This window comes from Geotrypetes seraphini, chromosome 7 (genome assembly GCF_902459505.1).
Source record: "Geotrypetes seraphini chromosome 7, aGeoSer1.1, whole genome shotgun sequence".
Lineage (NCBI taxonomy): Eukaryota > Metazoa > Chordata > Amphibia > Gymnophiona > Dermophiidae > Geotrypetes > Geotrypetes seraphini.
Window position 1 is genome coordinate 12,221,128 of NC_047090.1, and position 19,808 is coordinate 12,240,935.

A 19,808-nucleotide genomic window follows, 5' to 3' on the forward strand; every position below is an offset into this window, starting at 1 on the left:
AGGGCCACTGTTGAGAATTGTAGGGAAGCAGTAAGGAGAGATTTTGATTGGGTCGAGTAAACAAACCTCTTACCTCACTATGTACGTTCCAGCTGTCCAGGGTGACATTAAAGAGAGCTTTCAGTGCCTCAATTGCACATTCGGTATCTTTCAGTGAGTGGGGAGAAGCCAGATTATCCTCAGCTGTTTCGTATGTCCCCAGCCACCTTATACTGAGCGCGTCCTCCAACGCACGGGTCAGCAGGGGCAGCGCCTGCAGTTCTTTCTGCAGCTGAGATCGAATGCCTGTGTGCAACAGGGAGAGCAGGAAGAGAAGGCGTAGCGCAAAACATTTAATGGTGTGCGTGCTGGGATAATCCTGACACAGCCGTAGCAGTTTACAAAGTGCAGCCGCAACATTCAACTCGTGGCCGAGCTTCTGAGCCACAGGGCTGTTAAACACAATATTGCAGAGGCATTTCAGAGCTTCCACGATGACAGGGAAATGCACTTCCTCCCCCAGGCTTTCCTGCCCAGGATCCAGCCAGGCCAGTCTCAGCAAAACCTGCAGGTTCTCCTTGGAGGCAACAGGAATTAACACTTTCTTGTCTCTTGAGAGAATGCGAAGAGCCTCCAGGCATCTGAGCTGACTTGAGGGTTTAGTGCCTGTCTTAAGAAGGTTTAGTAATCGCTCACAAAGTTCCTGCACACAGAAGAGAAACAATGATAAACATTTCATTTGATCTAATATACATAGGGTTACCACACATCTGGATTTCCCTGGACGGCTTTTCAAAAGCTTCCGACAAGAACAGGCAGCGGGGGTGGGGCTAGAGCAGGATTGGAAAATCTGGCAACCCTAAATATACATATCTTGTCTCTTTCGATGACATACTCTGTGCCTAATTGCATTTGAAATTCTGTCTCTTTCTTATAAAACTGCTCCTGTGCCTTAAAATAGCCCTTGAAATTTTGCTAATTGATTAATCCAAGACACGCCCTGTCTCCACAGATTCATTAACTGACAAGATTTTCAGCCAACCAGGCTTTACACAACCCTCCGACCAGCTCATTCCCTGCCACAGTAGTTTTAAAAAGCTCTAAAAATTCTTTTCTTCCAAACTGAGTGGCTCTTGAGACATCTGGAAATACACTAACCAAATCCCCACAGAACTTGGTCAGTCTATTTTTAAAGTAAAGTTTCATTAGCAACATTTTTGAAATTGAGAACTAGAGTATTGGCACTCGAGGCCTCATTTTATTTGAAGTTTCCTTGTAAATGCTTGGTTAAGATACAAGATACTGAATTTGTCTTTTGGGACCCCATTCAATTGCAACAATTTTTGGTAGCTCGTGAACGGAAGTGAGATTTCTATTTTTTTTTTCTTTTTATTATTGATGAGGAATTAGGGTAGGAATGTCAAAATGTCCTAAATTTAGTTGGGAATGATTTGGGTTCATTGGAACTCAACCATTTCTTTGTTTTTCCTTAAAACTTATTTGATATAAGCAATATGTCTCCCCTTTTAGTGGGCTTGTAAAGGATTGTTGTTTTTTTGTATTATTTCTTGAATTGAAACTTCTATGGAAACCTTTTTTTCCTTGATATCTTTATGATATTGTAAATGCATTAAACTCAATAAAAAATAAAAAAAAAAATAAAAAGCTCTATATAGCTCCAGTCCCTCAAAATTTCCACCCTTTCTTATTCTATTGCCTTCACGTGTGGACTCTCCCTTCATCTTCTGAGTTGTGAGCGTGAGAGTATGACCCCGCTCATCTGTCTAACCAATCTTATTTCGGTTCCTCTCCATCTCCAACAAACTTACCTTCATCCACGCCCTTTTTAACTCTAGAAAGCTCCACCTGCTAGCTTCAGCTGCCGCCCTGTGTCATGGCGGTGGTGTTGGACTCTTCCTCTCACCATCTCGTAAACATCAAGCCCTTCTTCTGCCTTCGCTCCATCCGTCTATTCACTCCTCTGTCTCTCACTCATTTCACAATTGGCGTTCTTTTCTTATTGTTTAGCTTTATTGTGTAGTGACTACTACTTATTATTTCTATAGCGTTACCAGACACATGCAACACTGCACATTAAGCACGCAAAAGACAGTCCCAGCTCAAAAGAGTACAGCAAGTCTTTTGAAGAAATAAGAATGGCAAGTAGAAATGTGAAACACACTAAATTTCTTATAGACTCTGGCTAAAGCCCAAGATAATCTATCCAAAATGGATGTAGTGGAGAAATACTAAGGATCTCAAGTGCTCACAGCTATAAGCCCGATGTATTTTTCAAGCTAATAATATTCTCCTTTTTCTTCCATTTTTATCAAAACACTTTTTCTTTTTTAATATTTTAAATATTTTCAATGTATTAAATACTTTGCAAGTCTTATTTCAATTTATGTACTGGTCTTCATTTATTAAGCAATACTCTCCCATTTAAGAATATAGTTATGAAGTTCTTAGCTTCACGATGACGGAAGATCTCCGTTTCGCTCATACTACATTTAGAAGAGCTTCGTCAGGAAAAGCACCAGCAATAACACTACAAGTGAAACAAGACAGTACAGTGGTACCTCAGTTTACGAGTGCACCGGTTTGCGAGTGTTTTGCAAGACGAGCAAAACATTTGCAAAATCGGTGCCTCGGAAACCGAGCATGGCTCGATTTACGAGCACCCCCCCCACAATCCGGCACCCCCCCTGCGATCTGGCACCCCCCCTGCCTCGAACCGGCACCCCCTCCCTGCCACGATCCGATCCCCCCGCCACGATTGTGCACCCCCCCGACACAATTGGGCACCCCCTCCCCCGCCGCTTCTTACCCTCATCTGGGCACTCTTAAAGATCGGCCTACTCATCTGCTGGGCCTTGAGCATCTGAGCATGCTCAAGGCCTGCGAGTTCACACTCACGTTCAGAACGTGAACTCGCAGGCCTTGAGCATGCTCAGATGCTCAAGGCCCAGCAGACGAGTAGGCCGATCTTCAAGAGTGCCCAGATGAGGGTAAGAAGTGGCGGGGGGGGTGCCCAATTGTGTCGGGGGGGATGTCGGATCGTGTCGGAGGGGTGCACAATCGTGTCGGGGGGGGGTCGGATCGTGGCAGGGGGGGTTGCCCAATCGTGGCGGGGGGTCGGATCGTGGCGGGGGGGTGCCGGTTCGAGGCAGGGGGGGTGCTGGATCGCAGGGGGGGGCCTTCGAGAGGAGCAATGCCGGTACTCGGGGGGGGGAGGGGAAACGCATCAAAGCGAGTTTCCAATGGGGAAACTTGCTTTGATAAATGAGCATTTTGGATTACGAGCATGCTCCTGGAACGGATTATGCTCGTAATCCAAGGTACCACTGTACTTGAATTTAAATTTTGGTGGTGCTTTTCCTGACGAAGCTCTTCTAAATGTAGTATGAGCCAAACGGAGATCTTCCGTCGTCGTGAAGCTAAGTACTTCATAACTATATTCTTAAATGGGAGAGTATTGCTTAATAAATGAAGACCAGTACATAAATTGAAATAAGACTTGCAAAGTATTTAATACATTGAAAATATTTAAAATGAAAAAGTGTTTTGATAAAAATGGAAGAAAAAGGAGAATATTATTAGCTTGAAAAATACATCGGGCTTATAGCTGTGAGCGCTTGAGATCCTTAGTATTTCTCCACTACATCCATTTTGGATAGATTATCTTGGGCTTTAGCCAAAGTCTGTAAGAAATTTAGTGTGTTTCACAAGAGTTTGAAGTAGAAATGTGACACAGCATTTTAAAAGTTCCACGCGTAAACATTGGTTCTGATGAGTTTACACAATATAGACGTGAGACTCACTGGTCTGTAGTTTGCTGTCTCTGTCCTGCAGCCCTTTTTGTGGAGTGGGATTACGTTGGCGGTTTTCCAGTCCAAGGGGACCCTTCCTGTGCTTAGGGAAAGATTGAAAAGAACAGATAATGGTACAGCCAGGAAGCTGGGATGTCCCTGGGATGTCCCTGCTTCAAGGTACTATCTGGTCTAGCCCCTAAATATATAACTGACCTCTTCTCCTTCTCAACCAACAGACATAAGAGAAGAACACACCTGAAGTTCGTTTCCCCATCGGCTAGAGGATGTAAATTTGAGAGACACCATCAACAACTTCTATCGTATCAAGCAGCCACATGGGGCAAAGACCTGGAAAAACTAATTATATACGCAAATAACTATGGTGAATTTAGGAAACATCTAAAAATATACCTGTTCTTGAAGTACCTAGGTAACGAATCTGCACAATCGACCCCATCATAATCTCACCCCCCAAATCCGATCCCATAAACTGTCAACCACTAATCTCTAGCTATGAATGTTCCATTCAATTTGTAGAATCTTCTAATTCATTGTAAACCGCATTGAATCTTTCTAATTCATTGTAATTCATTCTAATTTATAGAATCTTTCTAATTCATTGTAAACCGCATAGAACTTCACGGTCCTGCGGTATATAAACTGTTATTATTATTATTATTATTATAAACTCTGCCCCTGTGAATACGCTGTTTCATTTACACCAGGGGTGTCCGACCTTTTGGCTTCCCTGGGTTGCGCTGGCCGAAAAAAAATGTTTCTGGGGCCGCACAAACGCTGCAGCAAGACAGAGGAGGGAGCCGGCAAGACGGTAAACACCCGGGGGCAGCAGAGGAAAACACCGCATCGCCCTCGACCAGGGCCGCACAAAATACTTCACGGGGCGGCAGGTTGGACATCCCTGATTTACACGCTAAGCAAATTGCACACATCAGTTACAGAACAGTGCCGAGCCCTCACCTAGCAATTCCATATGCAAACGTGCACTAACCTGCAACACTGATAGCACTCTACACATAGAAGCCCACAAATGGCGCCACGGTATAGACTGAAAGGGTCAGCCTAGCTGGGTTTCAAAAAGGTCGGAAGAGTTCCCGGAGGAAAAGTCTCCAAAACATTCAGTTAGTCTGTCAGCTCTTCTGAGCAGGGACCATCTATTGAATTTTAAAATGTACAGCACTGCGTACGCCTTTCAGCGCTACAGAAATGATATATAGTACCAGGTAGGGGGTGGAAGGTTCAAAGCAATGGTTTGCACAGCTTACCTTCCTCTTCTCTTGATCTGCGACGTCAAATCTGAAAACCGTACAGTTCTGTGAAAGAAACGTATAACTTTAAGTCTGAGATGGAGGTAACATGATATTTATGGTGAACGAAGTTCTATGTTAATACTACGAGGGGGGCGCTGAAAAGTCCTCAACCCAACCAAGAAGAGAATGACGTGGATACGGTTCAATCAATGACCTGAAACAATGTCAAAACAGAGAAATTCCTTTCTGCAAATTGGCACTTAACGATTTAAGAGAACACTCTTTTCAGCTCCAGTGGCAAAATAAGGCTCAGAATTTAGGAAGTTGCTTGGTTGGGCTGAGAACTTTTCAGCACTGCCTCATGGGTAATAAAAGTGAGCCAAATTTGGACAATCAAGCCCTTGTGACATCACTGATGAAGTTGGCTCTTATTGGTGGAATGAGGCACTATGACATCACAATCTCAGCTCTGGTTACCAGAGACAAAAAGTTCTCAGCCCAACCAGGAAGAGAATGACCTGGATACGGTTCAATCAATGACCTGAAACAATGTCAAAACAGAGAAATTCCTTTCTGCAAATTGGCACTTAACGATTTAAGAGAACACTCTTTTCAGCTCCAGTGGCAAAATAAGGCTCAGAATTTAGGAAGTTGCTTGGTTGGGCTGAGAACTTTTCAGCACTGCCTCATGGGTAATAAAAGAGAGCCAAATTTGGACAATCAAGCCCTTGTGACATCACTGATGAAGTTGGCTCTTATTGGTGGAATGAGGCACTATGACATCACAATCTCAGCTCTGGTTACCAGAGACAAAAAGTTCTCAGCCCAACCAGGAAGAGACTGACCTGGATACGGTTCGATCAATGACCTGAAACAATGTCAAAACAGAGAAATTCCTTTCTGTAAATTGGCACTTAACGATTTAAGAGAACACTCTTTTCAGCTCCAGTGGCAAAATAAGGCTCAGAATTTAGGAAGTTGCTTGGTTGGGCTGAGAACTTTTCAGCACTGCCTCATGGATAATAAAAGTGAGCCAAATTTGGACAATCAAGCCCTTGTGACATCACTGATGAAGTTGGCTCTTATGGGTGGAATGAGGAACTATGACATCACAATCTCAGCTCTGGTTACCAGAGACTGAAACAAGTTCTCAGCCCAACCAGGAAGAGAATGACCTGGATACAGTTCAATCAATGACCTGAAACAATGTCAAAACAGAGAAATTCCTTTCTGCAAATCTGTAAGAAATAAGGCATTTTCCTGCATCAGTTACCAGCAACCAGGGTTTTTAGCTCCTCCGAGCCTGCAAGTTTCCCACTGAGCTTCAACAAGTCAGGAAATTTTATCTTAACTACTAAATGTATCACTCCGGCAACACCCACACCAACCATCCTGAACTTGAACGCAAGAAGGGCTCAAAGCAAGAGTCAAGCTCCCTGACGTGGAGAGCAAGGGAGGACTAAGTTAGTAACGTCTCTGCACTGTTGCTTTAAGGAGCCCTTGTTTTTGAGAGAAGACAGGCCCAAGTGCTCAGATCCCAGTGGATTTTACCAGCCAGCAAACACTAATTTATGTTCAGCTACGAACATGACTCGATAATTAGCTTTCAATGCCAGATTCCTTGTTCCCTTCAGACTGTATTTTCTGTATACTTGTAAAACATCATTGAACCTCGCATTCAATGCATTTTATTATAATTGCAAAAACGAGTCACAGGGAAATGATCATTGCTTAAATATTGCCAGCCACTAAAGAATAAAAGTATGCATGTTTCTTAAACACTAAGGGGCTCATAAAAAAAAAAAAAAAAACGTCTAAAAAATGGCCTAAATGGGTACTTGGACGATCAAAAAGCCTGATCATCCAAGTACCCATAACCAAAGCTGGTTTTAGACGTATCAAAAACCAGCTTAGGCCTTTCCCCTGCCTCTAAACGCATAGAGCGAAAAGAGGCGTTTTTAGAGGAGGGGAAAGGGCAGGAGGTGGGCTGACCTATACCTAGGCGTACAGCAGGTATAACCAACGTTTAGGCAGGTTACCTATTTGTAACCTATACGTTTTGACTTAGACCAAGTCAAAACAGGTATAAGTGCCGAAAAAGGGGCCAAGGAGCTGATGGCGGCTAGCGCGATCAGCTCAGTAGCTCAGCAACCTACCCACCCCCCACTGCAACAATCGGGACAGGAGAGATGCCTCATCTCCCCTGCCGCAATAGCGATACCACCAAGTGCCGCCAAATGCGGCACTTGGGATCGCTAAAATGGCAGGAGAGATGACCCATCTCTCCTGCAGCGATCCATCTCTCCCCCTGATCCGATCGGGCCAGGAGAGAGCCCAAGCCCTCCTGGTCCCGCCGAAAACGATCTGGGCAAGAGGGAGCCCAAGCCCTCTTGCCCCGTGGCACCCTGAACCTTCCCCGACTATGATCGGGGCAAGAGGGAGCCCAAGCCCTCTTGCCCTCTGGCACCCCGAACCCCTGATTATGATTGGGGCAAGAGGGAGCCCAAGCCCTCTTGCCCCAGCGATCCTTGAACTCTCCCCCCGCCGATAACGATTGGGCCAGGAGGGAGCCCAAGCCCTCCTGACCACGCGATCCTCACCCCTACAAGATCGGGCAGGAGGGATCCCAGGCCCTCATGCCCTCGACGAACCCCCTCCTACACTCGCCTCCCCCGAACCCCCGATCGGCCCCCCGGCCGACCCGCAAGACCCTCCCTGTCGACCCCTCGATCCCCCCCACCCCCAATACCCCCCCGTACCTTACAATCATTGGCCAGACGGACGGGTTCCTAGCCCGTCCATCCAGCAGGCCAGCCATCCCATGAATGGCTGGCCTTAGGGCCTGATTGGCCCAGGCGGCTGAAACCCCGCCCACAGGTGGGGCCTGAGGTGCCTGGGCCAACCGGAATAGGCCCAGTAGCCTTAGGCCCCTCCTGTGGGCGAGGCCTTAGGCACATGGGCCGGGCCTAAGGCTACTGGGCCTATTCCAGTTGGCCCAGGTGCCTCAGGCTGATCGGTGGGTCGGGGAGGCGAGCGTGGGATCCCTCCTGCCCGTATTTTAGTGGGGGTGGGGGTAGGGGGGTGCACCTGGGCAGGAGGGGTTGGGCTCCCTCCTGCCCAATCTTGTAGGGGGGATCGTGTGGCTCCCATTTGCCCCAATTGTAGTCAGGGAAGGTTCGGGGTGCCGCGGGGCAAGAGGGCTTGGGCTCCCTCTTGCCCCAATCGTACTCGGCGGGGCCAGGAGGGCTTGGGCTCTCTCCTGGCCCGATCGTTGTAGAGGGGGTGTGTGGATTCTGTAACCGGTGTTGTTTTTGACAGACACCGGTTACAGAATCCAGCTTTTCGGCGAAGGACTGGCTCCTCCTTCGCCTAAAAGCTCTTGTGTTGGGCGTTTGGGACTTAGGCTTTTTTTTAGGTTGATGATATGTTGTCAGTGTAGACGTAGTGGTGGTCTGGGCGTTTAAACAGCTGAACGTAGAGGCAGGCCATGATCAAAAAAACCTCCTTTTGGACTTGTTTTGGATAATGGACATTTTCCCTGCTTCTACTTTCAACGTTTAAGGCCTTAGGCCGAAAGGGGACTTTGACGTTTTTTTTGATTATGCCCCTCCACATTCATAAAAATAAATAAATAAAGAGGTTCAGACCTGTGGCAGTGTGGAAGAGAAGTGTTCAGTTCCTGGGTCAAATTTTCTGTTCCTTAAGCTAGTTATGAATGTGCTGTTGTGGCTACTACTTATAAATTATTATTGTATAATACAGATCAAAATTAATTTTAAAAAATACAGTTGTTTGGCTTTGTATAATAGACTCTTAACGTTCTCAATGTTTACCTGCTCGTTAAAAGCCGCCAATGAAGTTTCTCTCTCGTCCTCTGAAGCTCCTGGAAGAAGCCCAGCCAAAACCAAATCCATCTCTACTTTCTTCTCCATCCGTACCTGGACAGCAGAAGACAGGGTTGAAAGGACATGGAGAGAGCCCATCACTACCCTTCCAAGACAAAGAATACTCCAACAAAACCAGGGAAACTGACATGCTAACATCATAAAAGAAGGTGGAAAAAGACCAGCCTTCCCAATGAACTATTAACTAGGTGAGGAATACAGTTACACACATAAGCCCCCTTTCACTAGGCCGAGCCTGGGGCTCTAAATGCTCCAACGCATAATCATAATGAGGAGATTTGGGGTGCAGTTGTCAATGTGGGCTACTGTTAAGAGGTCCCATTTCATGCAATGAGGGCTAGTTACTAATAAAATAACACAATAGCCCACATTGATAACTCCCCCCCCCTCAATTAAAGGAAAAAGAAATGTCTTTAGAAATCAAAATCACTGCTATATGTAATAAAAGTGAGCCACGTAAAGGGCAATCGAGCCATTTTGACATCACTGATGAGGTTGGCTCTTATTGGTGGAATGAGGCATTATGACATCACAATCTGTCAGTTAGAAGGACTAAATGGGAATCGACACGTTCAAAGGCTTTTTTTTTGGAATCTAGGAAGTTTTTCCTTCACTCAACAGGTGGTGGACACCTGGAATGCGCTTCCATAGGGCGTGATAGGACAGAGTACGGTTTTAGGGTTCAAGAAGGGATTGGACAATTTTCTGGAGGAAAAGGGGATAGAGGGGTATAGATAGAGGACTACTACACAGGTCCTGGACCTGTTGGGCCGCCGCGCAAGCGGACTGCTGGGCACGATGGACCTCTGGTCTGACCCAGCAGAGGTAATTCTTATGTTCTTATAAGATAGAGGTCTATAAAATACTGAATGGAGTGGAAAGGGTAGATGTCAATCACTTGTTCACTTTTCCAAAAATACTAGGCCTAGGGGACGTGCAATGAAGCTACTAAGTAGTAGATTTAAAACAAACTAGAGAAAATATTTCTTCACACAACGTGTAATTAAACTCTGGAATTCATTGCCAGAGTATGTGGTGAAATCAGTTAGCTTAGCAGGGTTTTAAAAAGTCTTGGATAAAATTCTTAAAAGAGTGGTCCATAGTCTATTATTGAGATGGACTTGGGGAAATCCACTGCTTATTCCTAGGATAAGTAGCATAAAATCTGTTTTACTACTTGGGATCTAGCTGGGTACTTTGGACCTGGGTTGACCACTGTTGGAAACAGGATACTGGGCTTGATGGACCTTGAGGGAAAATGCTTGAGTACCTGATTGTAAAACCGCTTAGATAACCTTGATAGGCGGTATATAAAAATCCTAATAAACTTAAACTTAATAAACTTAACTTAAACTTAAACTTAAACTTAACTTAAACTTAAACTTAAAACTTAACTTAAACTTAAAACTTAACTTAAACTTAAACTTAAACTTTGGTCTGTCCCAGTAGGGCAATTCTTATGTTCATTGAATGCCCCCTGGTCCTTGTTCTTTTGGAAAGAGTAAACAAGTCATTTGTATCTACCAGTATCACTCCACTCATTATTTTACAGACCCCTATCATATTTCCCCTCAGCGGTATCTTCTCTGAGCTGAAGAACCCTAATCTCATGTTGGTCACCCTTTCCTGTGCCTTTTTCCATCTGTTCCTTTTGAGATACAATGATCAGAACTGAACTCAACATGGAGCAATACAAAGGCATTATTATTTTGGCTGTTGGAAATTGAAAGTTTTAATTGTGAATAATCTCATGATTAGAAATTGAGTTAACCTCCCCAAAAACTCCCATGAATCCTGTGTATGTACCAGAAGACCAAAGATCTGTGACAATGGATTTATTTCAAGGAAAATAAAATGTACTTATAAGAAAAAAAAAAAAAATTGAGTTAACTGCCTCAGCACCCTGAGCTTGCAGGTTCAATCCCAGTGCTGCTCCTTGTGACCCTGGGCAAGCCACTTAACCCTCCATTGCCCCAGGTACCACAGATTGTGAGCCCACTGGGACAGAGTTCTATGTATTGTAAACCACTTTGATATTGGTGGAGGAAAGGTGACTATCAAATAAAATAACCATGACCATAGCTCTGACCTCAACTCCCCCCCAGTGAAATGAAAGTAGGCTTCCTCCACTGTCCTCAAGAGCTTTTCTGCTGCTGTGTCCTGCCCTCTTGGAAACAGGGAGTTGTATCTGAGGAAGCAGGACTCTTGGGGCTGGTGGAGGAAGCCTGATTGCATCCAGTTACCCAGACAAGCGTATAAAATGTCTAGAGGGGGAGGAGTCTTATATATGAACTCGATGCGAGGAACTGGAGGGTCTAAAGAAGCAAGTCAAGCTACTGGAGGGCAGAGTACTAGAATTAGAAGCACTTCAAGCAGTTGAGGAGGAGATCAGAGAGGCTGAAATCTTCATGAAAGAGAGGAACACTGAAGAAGAAGTCAGGGAGGTGGAGAACATCATGGAAGAGAGGAACATCGAAGAAGAATTAGAGAAGTTCATCGAGGAGGCATACAGAGAGGCCGTGGAACAACAGAGGAACTACCAAGATACATCCATAGAGAGTGAGGACCACCTGGAGGACAATCACAAGAAAGGACTAGATGACACAGCAGCAGGACCTGGAAACAGCGTGGGGAACCCACAGGAAGACAAGTCCAGTGCAGGCCAATGCCAGGAGGAGGAAAGATGGAAGTGCACCGAGAACACGAACCTGCGGCTAGAGAGATGGACGTACATCAAGGACACAGACCTGCGGCTAGAGAGACAAGAGAAGATAGGGAAGACAGCAATCGTCATGGGAGACTCCATCAACCGACAAGTCGACAGCCACATAGCAGGAGGAAGACAGAATCGACTGGTAACCTGCCTACCAGGGGCCAAGGTGGAGGATATAGTGAACCCCATTGACAGGATCATCGACAGTGCAGAAGGAGGAGATACAGCGGTGGTGATCCACGTTGGAACAAACAACGTGAGCAACAGGAACAACAGCAGGGAAACACTGAAAGACCGGTTCTGGATGCTAGAAAGGAAGCTGAAGATCAGAACGCCAATGGTAGTGTTCTCGGAGATCTTGCCAGTACCCAGGGCCAATGGGAAGAGGCAGACGGAAATGCAAGCAGTCAACGCATGGATGAGACACTGGTGTGACGTCGTTCTAGGGGAAGAGCAAGCTATACAGGAAGGATGGACTCCACCTCAGCGGAGACGGAACGAGGCTACTTGCAAGCAACAACAAGCGAGAAATTGAGAAGTTTTTAAACTAAGAAGAAGGGGGAAGCCAACAGATGACCAAGAGTTGATGGTTCGGGAAATGGTATACCCAGAGGATACCGTGTAAGATAGAAATCCTGACGGATCGAAAGGGACGGAAACAAGGGAGACAGAAGGAGGAAGAAAATGCTGCAGCACAGTAGTGTGCCTTTTGAGATTTTAAATGTGCCGTGGCTCACTGGGCAGGAAGAGAGGCTCCCACGCCTGTGTCAGCTGACTTCTCTTACTGTTGCTGCATCAAGATCTGAATGACTTCCCACCATTAATCAAACCATGAATTTTGCCTTATAAAGAAGAACCTCAGACCACAAATCTGTGAGCCGAAGCGAAACCAAAAATGGATAATGTAGCAAGGCGAGAACTCTAAACATGCAAAATGAGTGAAGAACAGATTCTGGACAGGTCAAGACCTGAACCAAACTCTACTAAAGTGAGCTCATACTGAGTAGCTCTCAAGTGTCAGAGTTAATTCTCTAAGGAAGAAGATGTCGCAATACCCAATAAACAATGTGAAAGTCTGGTCAACACTTGGCAGGGGGAAGGGGGTAAAACGCGGACCTCGCGGATCTAAAACCGCACGTCCTTAAAAATCAGAGGTCTGTGTCCGTGCCGCTGGTAGTTTCTGTCTCTTACAGACTTCTATGAGATTTTAGCGCTGACGGAGCCGTCTCAGCAAAGGGAGGGAAAAGGATTAGGATCCGTCAGCGCTAAAATCTCATCGAGGTCTGTCAGAGCCAGAGACTAGTGCTGGAGCGGCAGAACAGAAGCCTTCTTATGTAGAGGTTTAAGTCTGCCGGATCTTATTAAAGTTTACAGTAAGGGTACACTATAGAGAATCAGGCTTCCTGGATTACAGAGAGAAGAACTGATGCTGTATAGAAGGTCCCCGGAAAACAGAAAGATCAAGAAAGGCAGATTGGGATTAATATACACGGAAAGCTCATATATACAGGACAAACGGAAGGGCATTTAACCCTTTCAGGACCAAGGGACATATTTGTCCCATAACTTTAAAATCCTATAAATTTTGATTGGGATAGTCTACAGTTCTAAATTTGATATGTACGGATTCCATAGGATACTGCCTTGATGTAAACAAACTGGTTCCGACATTCATTCATTAGCGTCGTTGCCAGATTGACGAGAAGATTCACTTGCCACACTGTCCATAAGCCAGAAGTTTGATTTTTAAAAAAAAAAATAATGATATTTCACAAAAAAAAATCAATTTTTTGGCATCTGCAAGCCCTTTTTACCATAAAAATGTCGTCAAAACCACAAAAATTGGCCTACGATCCTTATGGTCCTGAAAGGGTTAAAAGAAAAAAAACCCATAAAAAGTCCTTGAGAAATCGTAAACCGTATCTCCCGCATGAAGTGCTCAGTGGGTGATTTTTCCATTCAAACCACAACTGGTGCAATGCTAAACGCCTGTGTCTAACGTTACAATTATATACCAACCCCCAACCTTAGCAGTAGTGTTGACAGAGAATGTATTTCAGGTCCGAGACCCAAAGAAAGAATCTCACAAAGAAAAAATTGGGCTGTTAGATGTAATCTTTACCTAAGGTTATTCTATAAATCCCACTGTTCGATATATTGGTAAAAAGCCATGACTTTTTCCACACGCATTTACTGCACCAGGGAAATCACTGCTAAAGCCCAGGCTGAGTTCTGCATGCTTATGATAACTACACACAATGATCAGATGGAGCACATGAATAGTGTGGAATATAAGATATGTGTTTTTTAACCTAAAAGGAAATGACGTAACACTGGAACAAGCCAGGAGGACCTGTTACTGCGCGGAGACACAAGTTAAAAACAGTGATCGAGTTGTGGTGTGCTCGGTAGGACTGAGCATTAGCTATTATTACTAATTATAGATGATTTTGTTTTATTTTTCTGTGCCTGGCTGGTTAGGATCTGAGGAGCACAGAACCAGTGGAGAGATTCCTAGCTGGCACTGGCAGTGAGGTTAGAATCTCTCGGCCCCATTAGGTTTGGTCTATCTGAAGTGAATCTGGCCTCTGAAGCACTTGGATCTTGCTATGACTTCAAAGGCAACTTAAAACCCTTTTCTTTTAAAAAAAACAAAAACAGTAACCTCCCTTTTATCTGCCTCCTGTACAGCATTGTTGACCTCGCGGATCTAAACCCGCACAGCCTTAAAAATCTGAGGTCCGTGTCCGTGCCGCTCGTAGTTTCTGTCTCTGACAGACTTCGATGAGATTTTAGCGCTGACGGATCCTAATACTTTTCCCTCCCTATGCTGAGACAGATCCGTCAGAGCAAAAATGTCATCGAGGTCTGTCAGAGACAGAAACTACGAGCGGCACGGACACGGACCTCAGATTTTTAAGGACGTGCGGGTTTAGATCCGCGAGGTCCATCAGGTCCGCGTTTTACCACTTCCCCTTGGCAGGGAACATTTAGTTGAAGTCCTTACTGCTCAAGAAAAAGATACTTAGGGTGTAGTTTAGAGAATGACACGGTGACAAAATTCATCACCGTTCCCGTCCCCGCGGATAACCGCGGGAAATAATCCCATGTCATTTTCTAGTGTCTATTTCAACCTTGGTCCTTCTACACCAGCATTCTTCAAAGCAAAGCTTGCGGGTCAGTGGTTGTGGCCATTCATACTCTGATTCTTATGTGAGCCAAGGATAATGAAGCCATTGTGACATCACTGATGTGATTGGCTCTTAGGCACTGGTGGAATGAGGCATTATGACATCACAATATCTGCTCTGGATACCAGAGACTGTCATTCTGTAGTGTCTGTTTCAACCTCAGTCCTTCTACACCAGCATTCTTCAGAGCAAAGCTTGCGGGTCAGTGGTTGTGCCCGATTATACTCTGATTCTTCCCTCTCTCCTTAAAGAATGACATGAAGATGGTTTCCCGCGGTTATCCGCGGGGACGGGAACGGTGATGAATTTTATCACCGTGTCATTCTCTAGTGTAGTTATCAACAGGGGCTACTGTTTTACCATAAGTTCTGTTTCATGCACTTACTAATAACTTTGGTTAACGGTAAAATAACACATCTTAACGGCCGACCACACTGATAACGCCCCTTTAAATGCTGATACTTTTATCGAATAATCTAAATCTATTCTCTTTGATGGAGTTATTTTAATACACTTATCTTTTATGATCTAATCATGTTTTCAAGCTATGCTAAAGTAGACATCATCCAAACTTTTTCTCAGCACTATATACTTAGACTAGGAGAAATAGAAGCCATTACAGAACCAGTGACAGTCACTGACAGTCAGATGTAGTGACAACAACACAGGAACTGAGAGGCAGTGATAAAGACCTGATCACGACGCCTGAAGCCATGAATGATCCCTCCTCTGACCACCCTCAAAACCCGCTGGTCCCCCCTAACAGCCACAGTGATTCCTCTGTTACAGCACTCCCCATCATCCTTCTCTCACACTGACAACACCGTTGTCTCCCCTCCACTTCATCTCTTGCCTCAACTCCCCCCCCCCAACCCACCGCTGCAAAAATAACACTTACTGGACTGGCAGAAAGAGGCAGCAGTAACAAGGCGAGGCAGCAGCAATGACATGCTAAGAAGAAAGCGGTGGAGCAGAGCACCAGGGGAACAGAGTGATCCCAGCAGAGTGAGAGAGACAGCAGAGAAGCTCAGGAAGGCTGTATGTACCTCAACACTGACATAGTGACGGTCAGAGACTTTCACAAACAACTGACTCAGTAAGAGTAACAGGACTTTCTGAGGAAGCAGATAAGAAGAACAGAGACCAACGGCAGGGCTTTCAGAAACAGTGATCATAAAACAGTAAGATAATAGAAAAAAAATGATAAAATGACTCTCAAAGAGAGTGATGGTGGAAGATAATTAACACAAAGATACAGACACCCCCAGCAAACGGAGAGTACTCAAGATTCAGAGACAGAGAGAGGAAATTGTATAACTGGGTGTGTTAAATTATGCACTCGAAGATCACACGGCCAGAGATACTGACAGGAAAGTGAGAGTGCTCACGCACTGAAACAGTGATAGTGACAGAAAGCAAGAGTGCCTATGCACTGAGACAGTGATGGTGGCATTAAGGTGAAATAAGAACATAAGAATTTGCCTCCGCTGGGTCAGACCAGGGGTCCATCGCGCCCAGCAGTCTGCTACCGCGGCGGCCCATCAGGTCCATGACCTGTAAGTGATCCTTTGTCTAAAACCTTTCAATCCCCAGTTTTCTTCTATCTATACCCTTCCATAATCCTATCTCTACCTCTATCTATATCCCTCAATCCCCGTATCCTTCAGGAACTTGTCCAAACCCTCTTTGAATCCCCTTAATGTACTCTGACCTATCACATCCTCCGGAAGCGCATTCCAGGTGTCCACCACCCTCTGAAGAACCTGTCCCTTTCCACCTTCTCTATGCCCTTCATGATCTTGTAAGTCTCTATCATGCCTCCTCTGAGTCTCCGCTTCTCCAGGGTGAAAAGCCCCAGCCTTTCTAGCCTGTCTGCGTATGAAAGGTTTTCCATACCTTTTATCATTTTTGTCGCTCTTCTCTGAACCCTCTCAAGTATCTCCATGTCCTTCTTTAGGTACGGCGACCAATATTGGACACAGTATTCCAGATGCGGGCGCACCAACGCGCGATACAGCGGCATGATGACTTCCTTCATTCTGGCTGTAATACCCATCTTAATTATACCCAACATTCTGTTTGCTTTCTTTGAGGCTGCTGCGCATTGTGCTATTGACTTCATTGTTGTGTCCACCAGCACATCCAAGTCTTTTTCAAGGTTACTTCCCTCTAGTACTAATCCCCCCATTTGGTAGCTGAACATCGGGTTCTTTTTCCCTATATGCATGACCTTGCATTTCCCTACATTGAAGTTCATTTGCCATTTATTTGCCCACTCCTCCAGTTTGTTCAGGTCCCTTTGTAGGTCCTCACATTCTTCCACAGTTCTAACCCTGCTAAAGAGTTTAGTGTCATCTGCAAATTTTATAACTTGACATTTTGTCCCTGTTTCTAGGTCATTGATAAATATATTGAACAGCAGTGGTCCGAGTACCGACCCCTGCGGAACTCCGCTCGTGACCCTCCTCCAGTCCGAGTAGTGGCCCTTCACTCCAACCCTTTGCTTCCTGCCTGCCAACCAGTGTTTAACCCATCTGTGTACGTCCCCTTCCACCCCGTGGTTCCACAGCTTCCTAAGTAGCCGCTCATGGGGTATCTTGTCAAAGGCTTTTTGGAAGTCGAGATAAATGTCCATCTGGCTGTTTACCCCCTCAAAGAAGTGCTTATGCACACTGATGGTGATAAGTGAGAGTGATCATGATAAACAATGATAGTGACAGTAAAGCAAAAGAGCTCATGATGACCCAACAACGATGGTGACAGTAAAGTGAAAGTGCTCATGCACAGAGACAGTGATGGTGACATTAAGGTGAAATTGCTTACGCACACTGATGGTGATAAGTGAGAGTGATCATGCTAAACAATGATAGTGACAGTAAAGCAAAAGAGCTCATGATGACCCGACAGTGATGGTGACAGTAAAGCAAAAGAGCTCATGATGACCCAACAACGATGGTGACAGTAAAGTGAAAGTGCTCATGCACAGAGACAGTGATGGTGACATTAAGGTGAAATTGCTTACGCACACTGATGGTGATAAGTGAGAGTGATCATGATAAACAATGATAGTGACAGTAAAGCAAAAGAGCTCATGATGACCCAACAACGATGGTGACAGTAAAGTGAAAGTGCTCATGCACAGAGACAGTGATGGTGACATTAAGGTGAAATTGCTTACGCACACTGATGGTGATAAGTGAGAGTGATCATGCTAAACAATGATAGTGACAGTAAAGCAAAAGAGCTCATGATGACCCGACAGTGATGGTGACAGTAAAGCAAAAGAGCTCATGATGACCCAACAACGATGGTGACAGTAAAGTGAAAGTGCTCATGCACAGAGACAGTGATGGTGACATTAAGGTGAAATTGCTTACGCACACTGATGGTGATAAGTGAGAGTGATCATGCTAAAAAATGATAGTGACAGTAAAGCAAAAGAGCTCATGCTGACCAGACAGTGATGGTGACAGTAAAGTGAGACTGCCTGTGCATAGGGACAGAGACAATAAAGCGAGATTGCTTATGATGCACAGTGACAGTAGACTCGAGTGAGCATGCTCATGCACAGAGACAACGATCGTGTATTAAGCTCCCCAACCTCCCACTTACGTCAGACTCTCTCTGCAGCGCCTCACGCGTATCCTCGCGGCCTCCGTCTTCACAACCGCACGCTGTGACGTCAGACAGCACCGAGAAGCAGGAGCCGTGCCCGAACTTCCGCGTCTGCGCCTTCCAGGCTCACTGGGCATGCTGGGAAATGTAGTCCGGCGGGAGAGCTCACGCGTGTCTAGTTGTGATCTCCTTCTGAATGCTAAAATCAGAAGCCTTTATTTGTAATATGGGCAGTTCAAAGCTGTGAGCCACACAAAATCCAAAACAAACTCATTCCATAATCTTACTTTGGGGATGTGTTTATAGACAGACAATCTGAACTTCCAGCTGTGTCTGAAAACTATCGGAAAATAAAGGTGTCCTGATCATTCATACTTAAGGTGACCATTTATTTTTTTCATCAGAATGGGACATCTATTAATTTTCAGTCCCGCCCCAATCCCGCCCTAGCCCCGCCCCCAATTTCTTCCATTCATTTTTAATGTACATCTTATTACCGCATTTTGTTCGCTCCATAAGACACACCTCACCATAAGACGCACCCCAGATTTAAAAGAGGAAAACAAGAAAAAAAAAACCCATTCTGAACCAAATTTTCCCTGCCAGGCTCTGCACCCAACCCACACTCATTGCCAAGCTCTGCCCTGTCCCCCCTCTGATGGTCTAGTGCAGGGGTAGGGAACTCCGGTCCTCAAGAGCCGTATTCCAGTCGGGTTTTCAGGATTTCCCCAATGAATATGCATTGAAAGCAGTGCATGCAAATAGATCTCATGCATATTCATTGGGGAAATCCTGAAAACCCAATTGGAATACAGCTCTCGAGGACCGGAGTTCCCTACCACTGGTCTAGTGATAGGCCGGGACAGGGCATGCAGGCAGACATCTCCCATTCCCAGGCATCCCCCCCCAGGCATGCAGGCAGTACTCCCCCCTCCAAGGAAGCCTCCCCAGGCAGGCAGCAGGCATTCCCTCTAGGCAAGTAGGCCCAGCTTCTCCCTCCTCCTTCCCTACCCCCCAGGCAGGCAGCAGGCACACCCCGGCCTCTTCCTCCTCACCCTCCCCAGGCAGGTGACATGCAGACCTAGGCCTCTTCCTCCTCCTCCTGCCTCTTCCTCCTCCTCCCCCCCCCCCCCCCCCCAGGCAGGCGACAGGCAGGCTCTGGCCCTCTTCCTCCTCCCCGACGCCTCCAACGCGTATTTTTTTATTTTTATTTTTTTTTACTTTTGGACGTGGCACCTTACTTCCTCTGAGAACTGCCAGCTGCCTCCTGTTCCGTTCTCTCGCGTAGCAGTGCACCAAGTTGCCTGCCTGGTCTCACACTGCTT

The 19,808-nt window shown here is 45.6% G+C and overlaps 1 protein-coding gene across 3 annotated transcripts in view; it reads right to left on the minus strand.

Moving 5' to 3' along the window:
- Positions 1 to 18,616, minus strand: part of RIC8B (RIC8 guanine nucleotide exchange factor B) — a 74,208-nt gene extending 55,592 nt beyond the window's left edge. For all 3 annotated transcript variants that reach the window (XM_033951655.1, XM_033951654.1, XM_033951652.1), the window contains exons 1-4: positions 18,481 to 18,616; positions 8,893 to 8,997; positions 5,075 to 5,122; positions 74 to 682 (exon numbers count right to left, since the gene is read on the minus strand). In XM_033951655.1, the coding sequence (XP_033807546.1) occupies positions 74 to 682; positions 5,075 to 5,122; positions 8,893 to 8,991 (756 nt within the window). In that variant the 5' untranslated portion in view covers positions 8,992 to 8,997; positions 18,481 to 18,616. The remainder of the gene's footprint in view (positions 1 to 73; positions 683 to 5,074; positions 5,123 to 8,892; positions 8,998 to 18,480) is intronic.
- Positions 18,617 to 19,808: the final 1,192 nt, after the last annotated feature.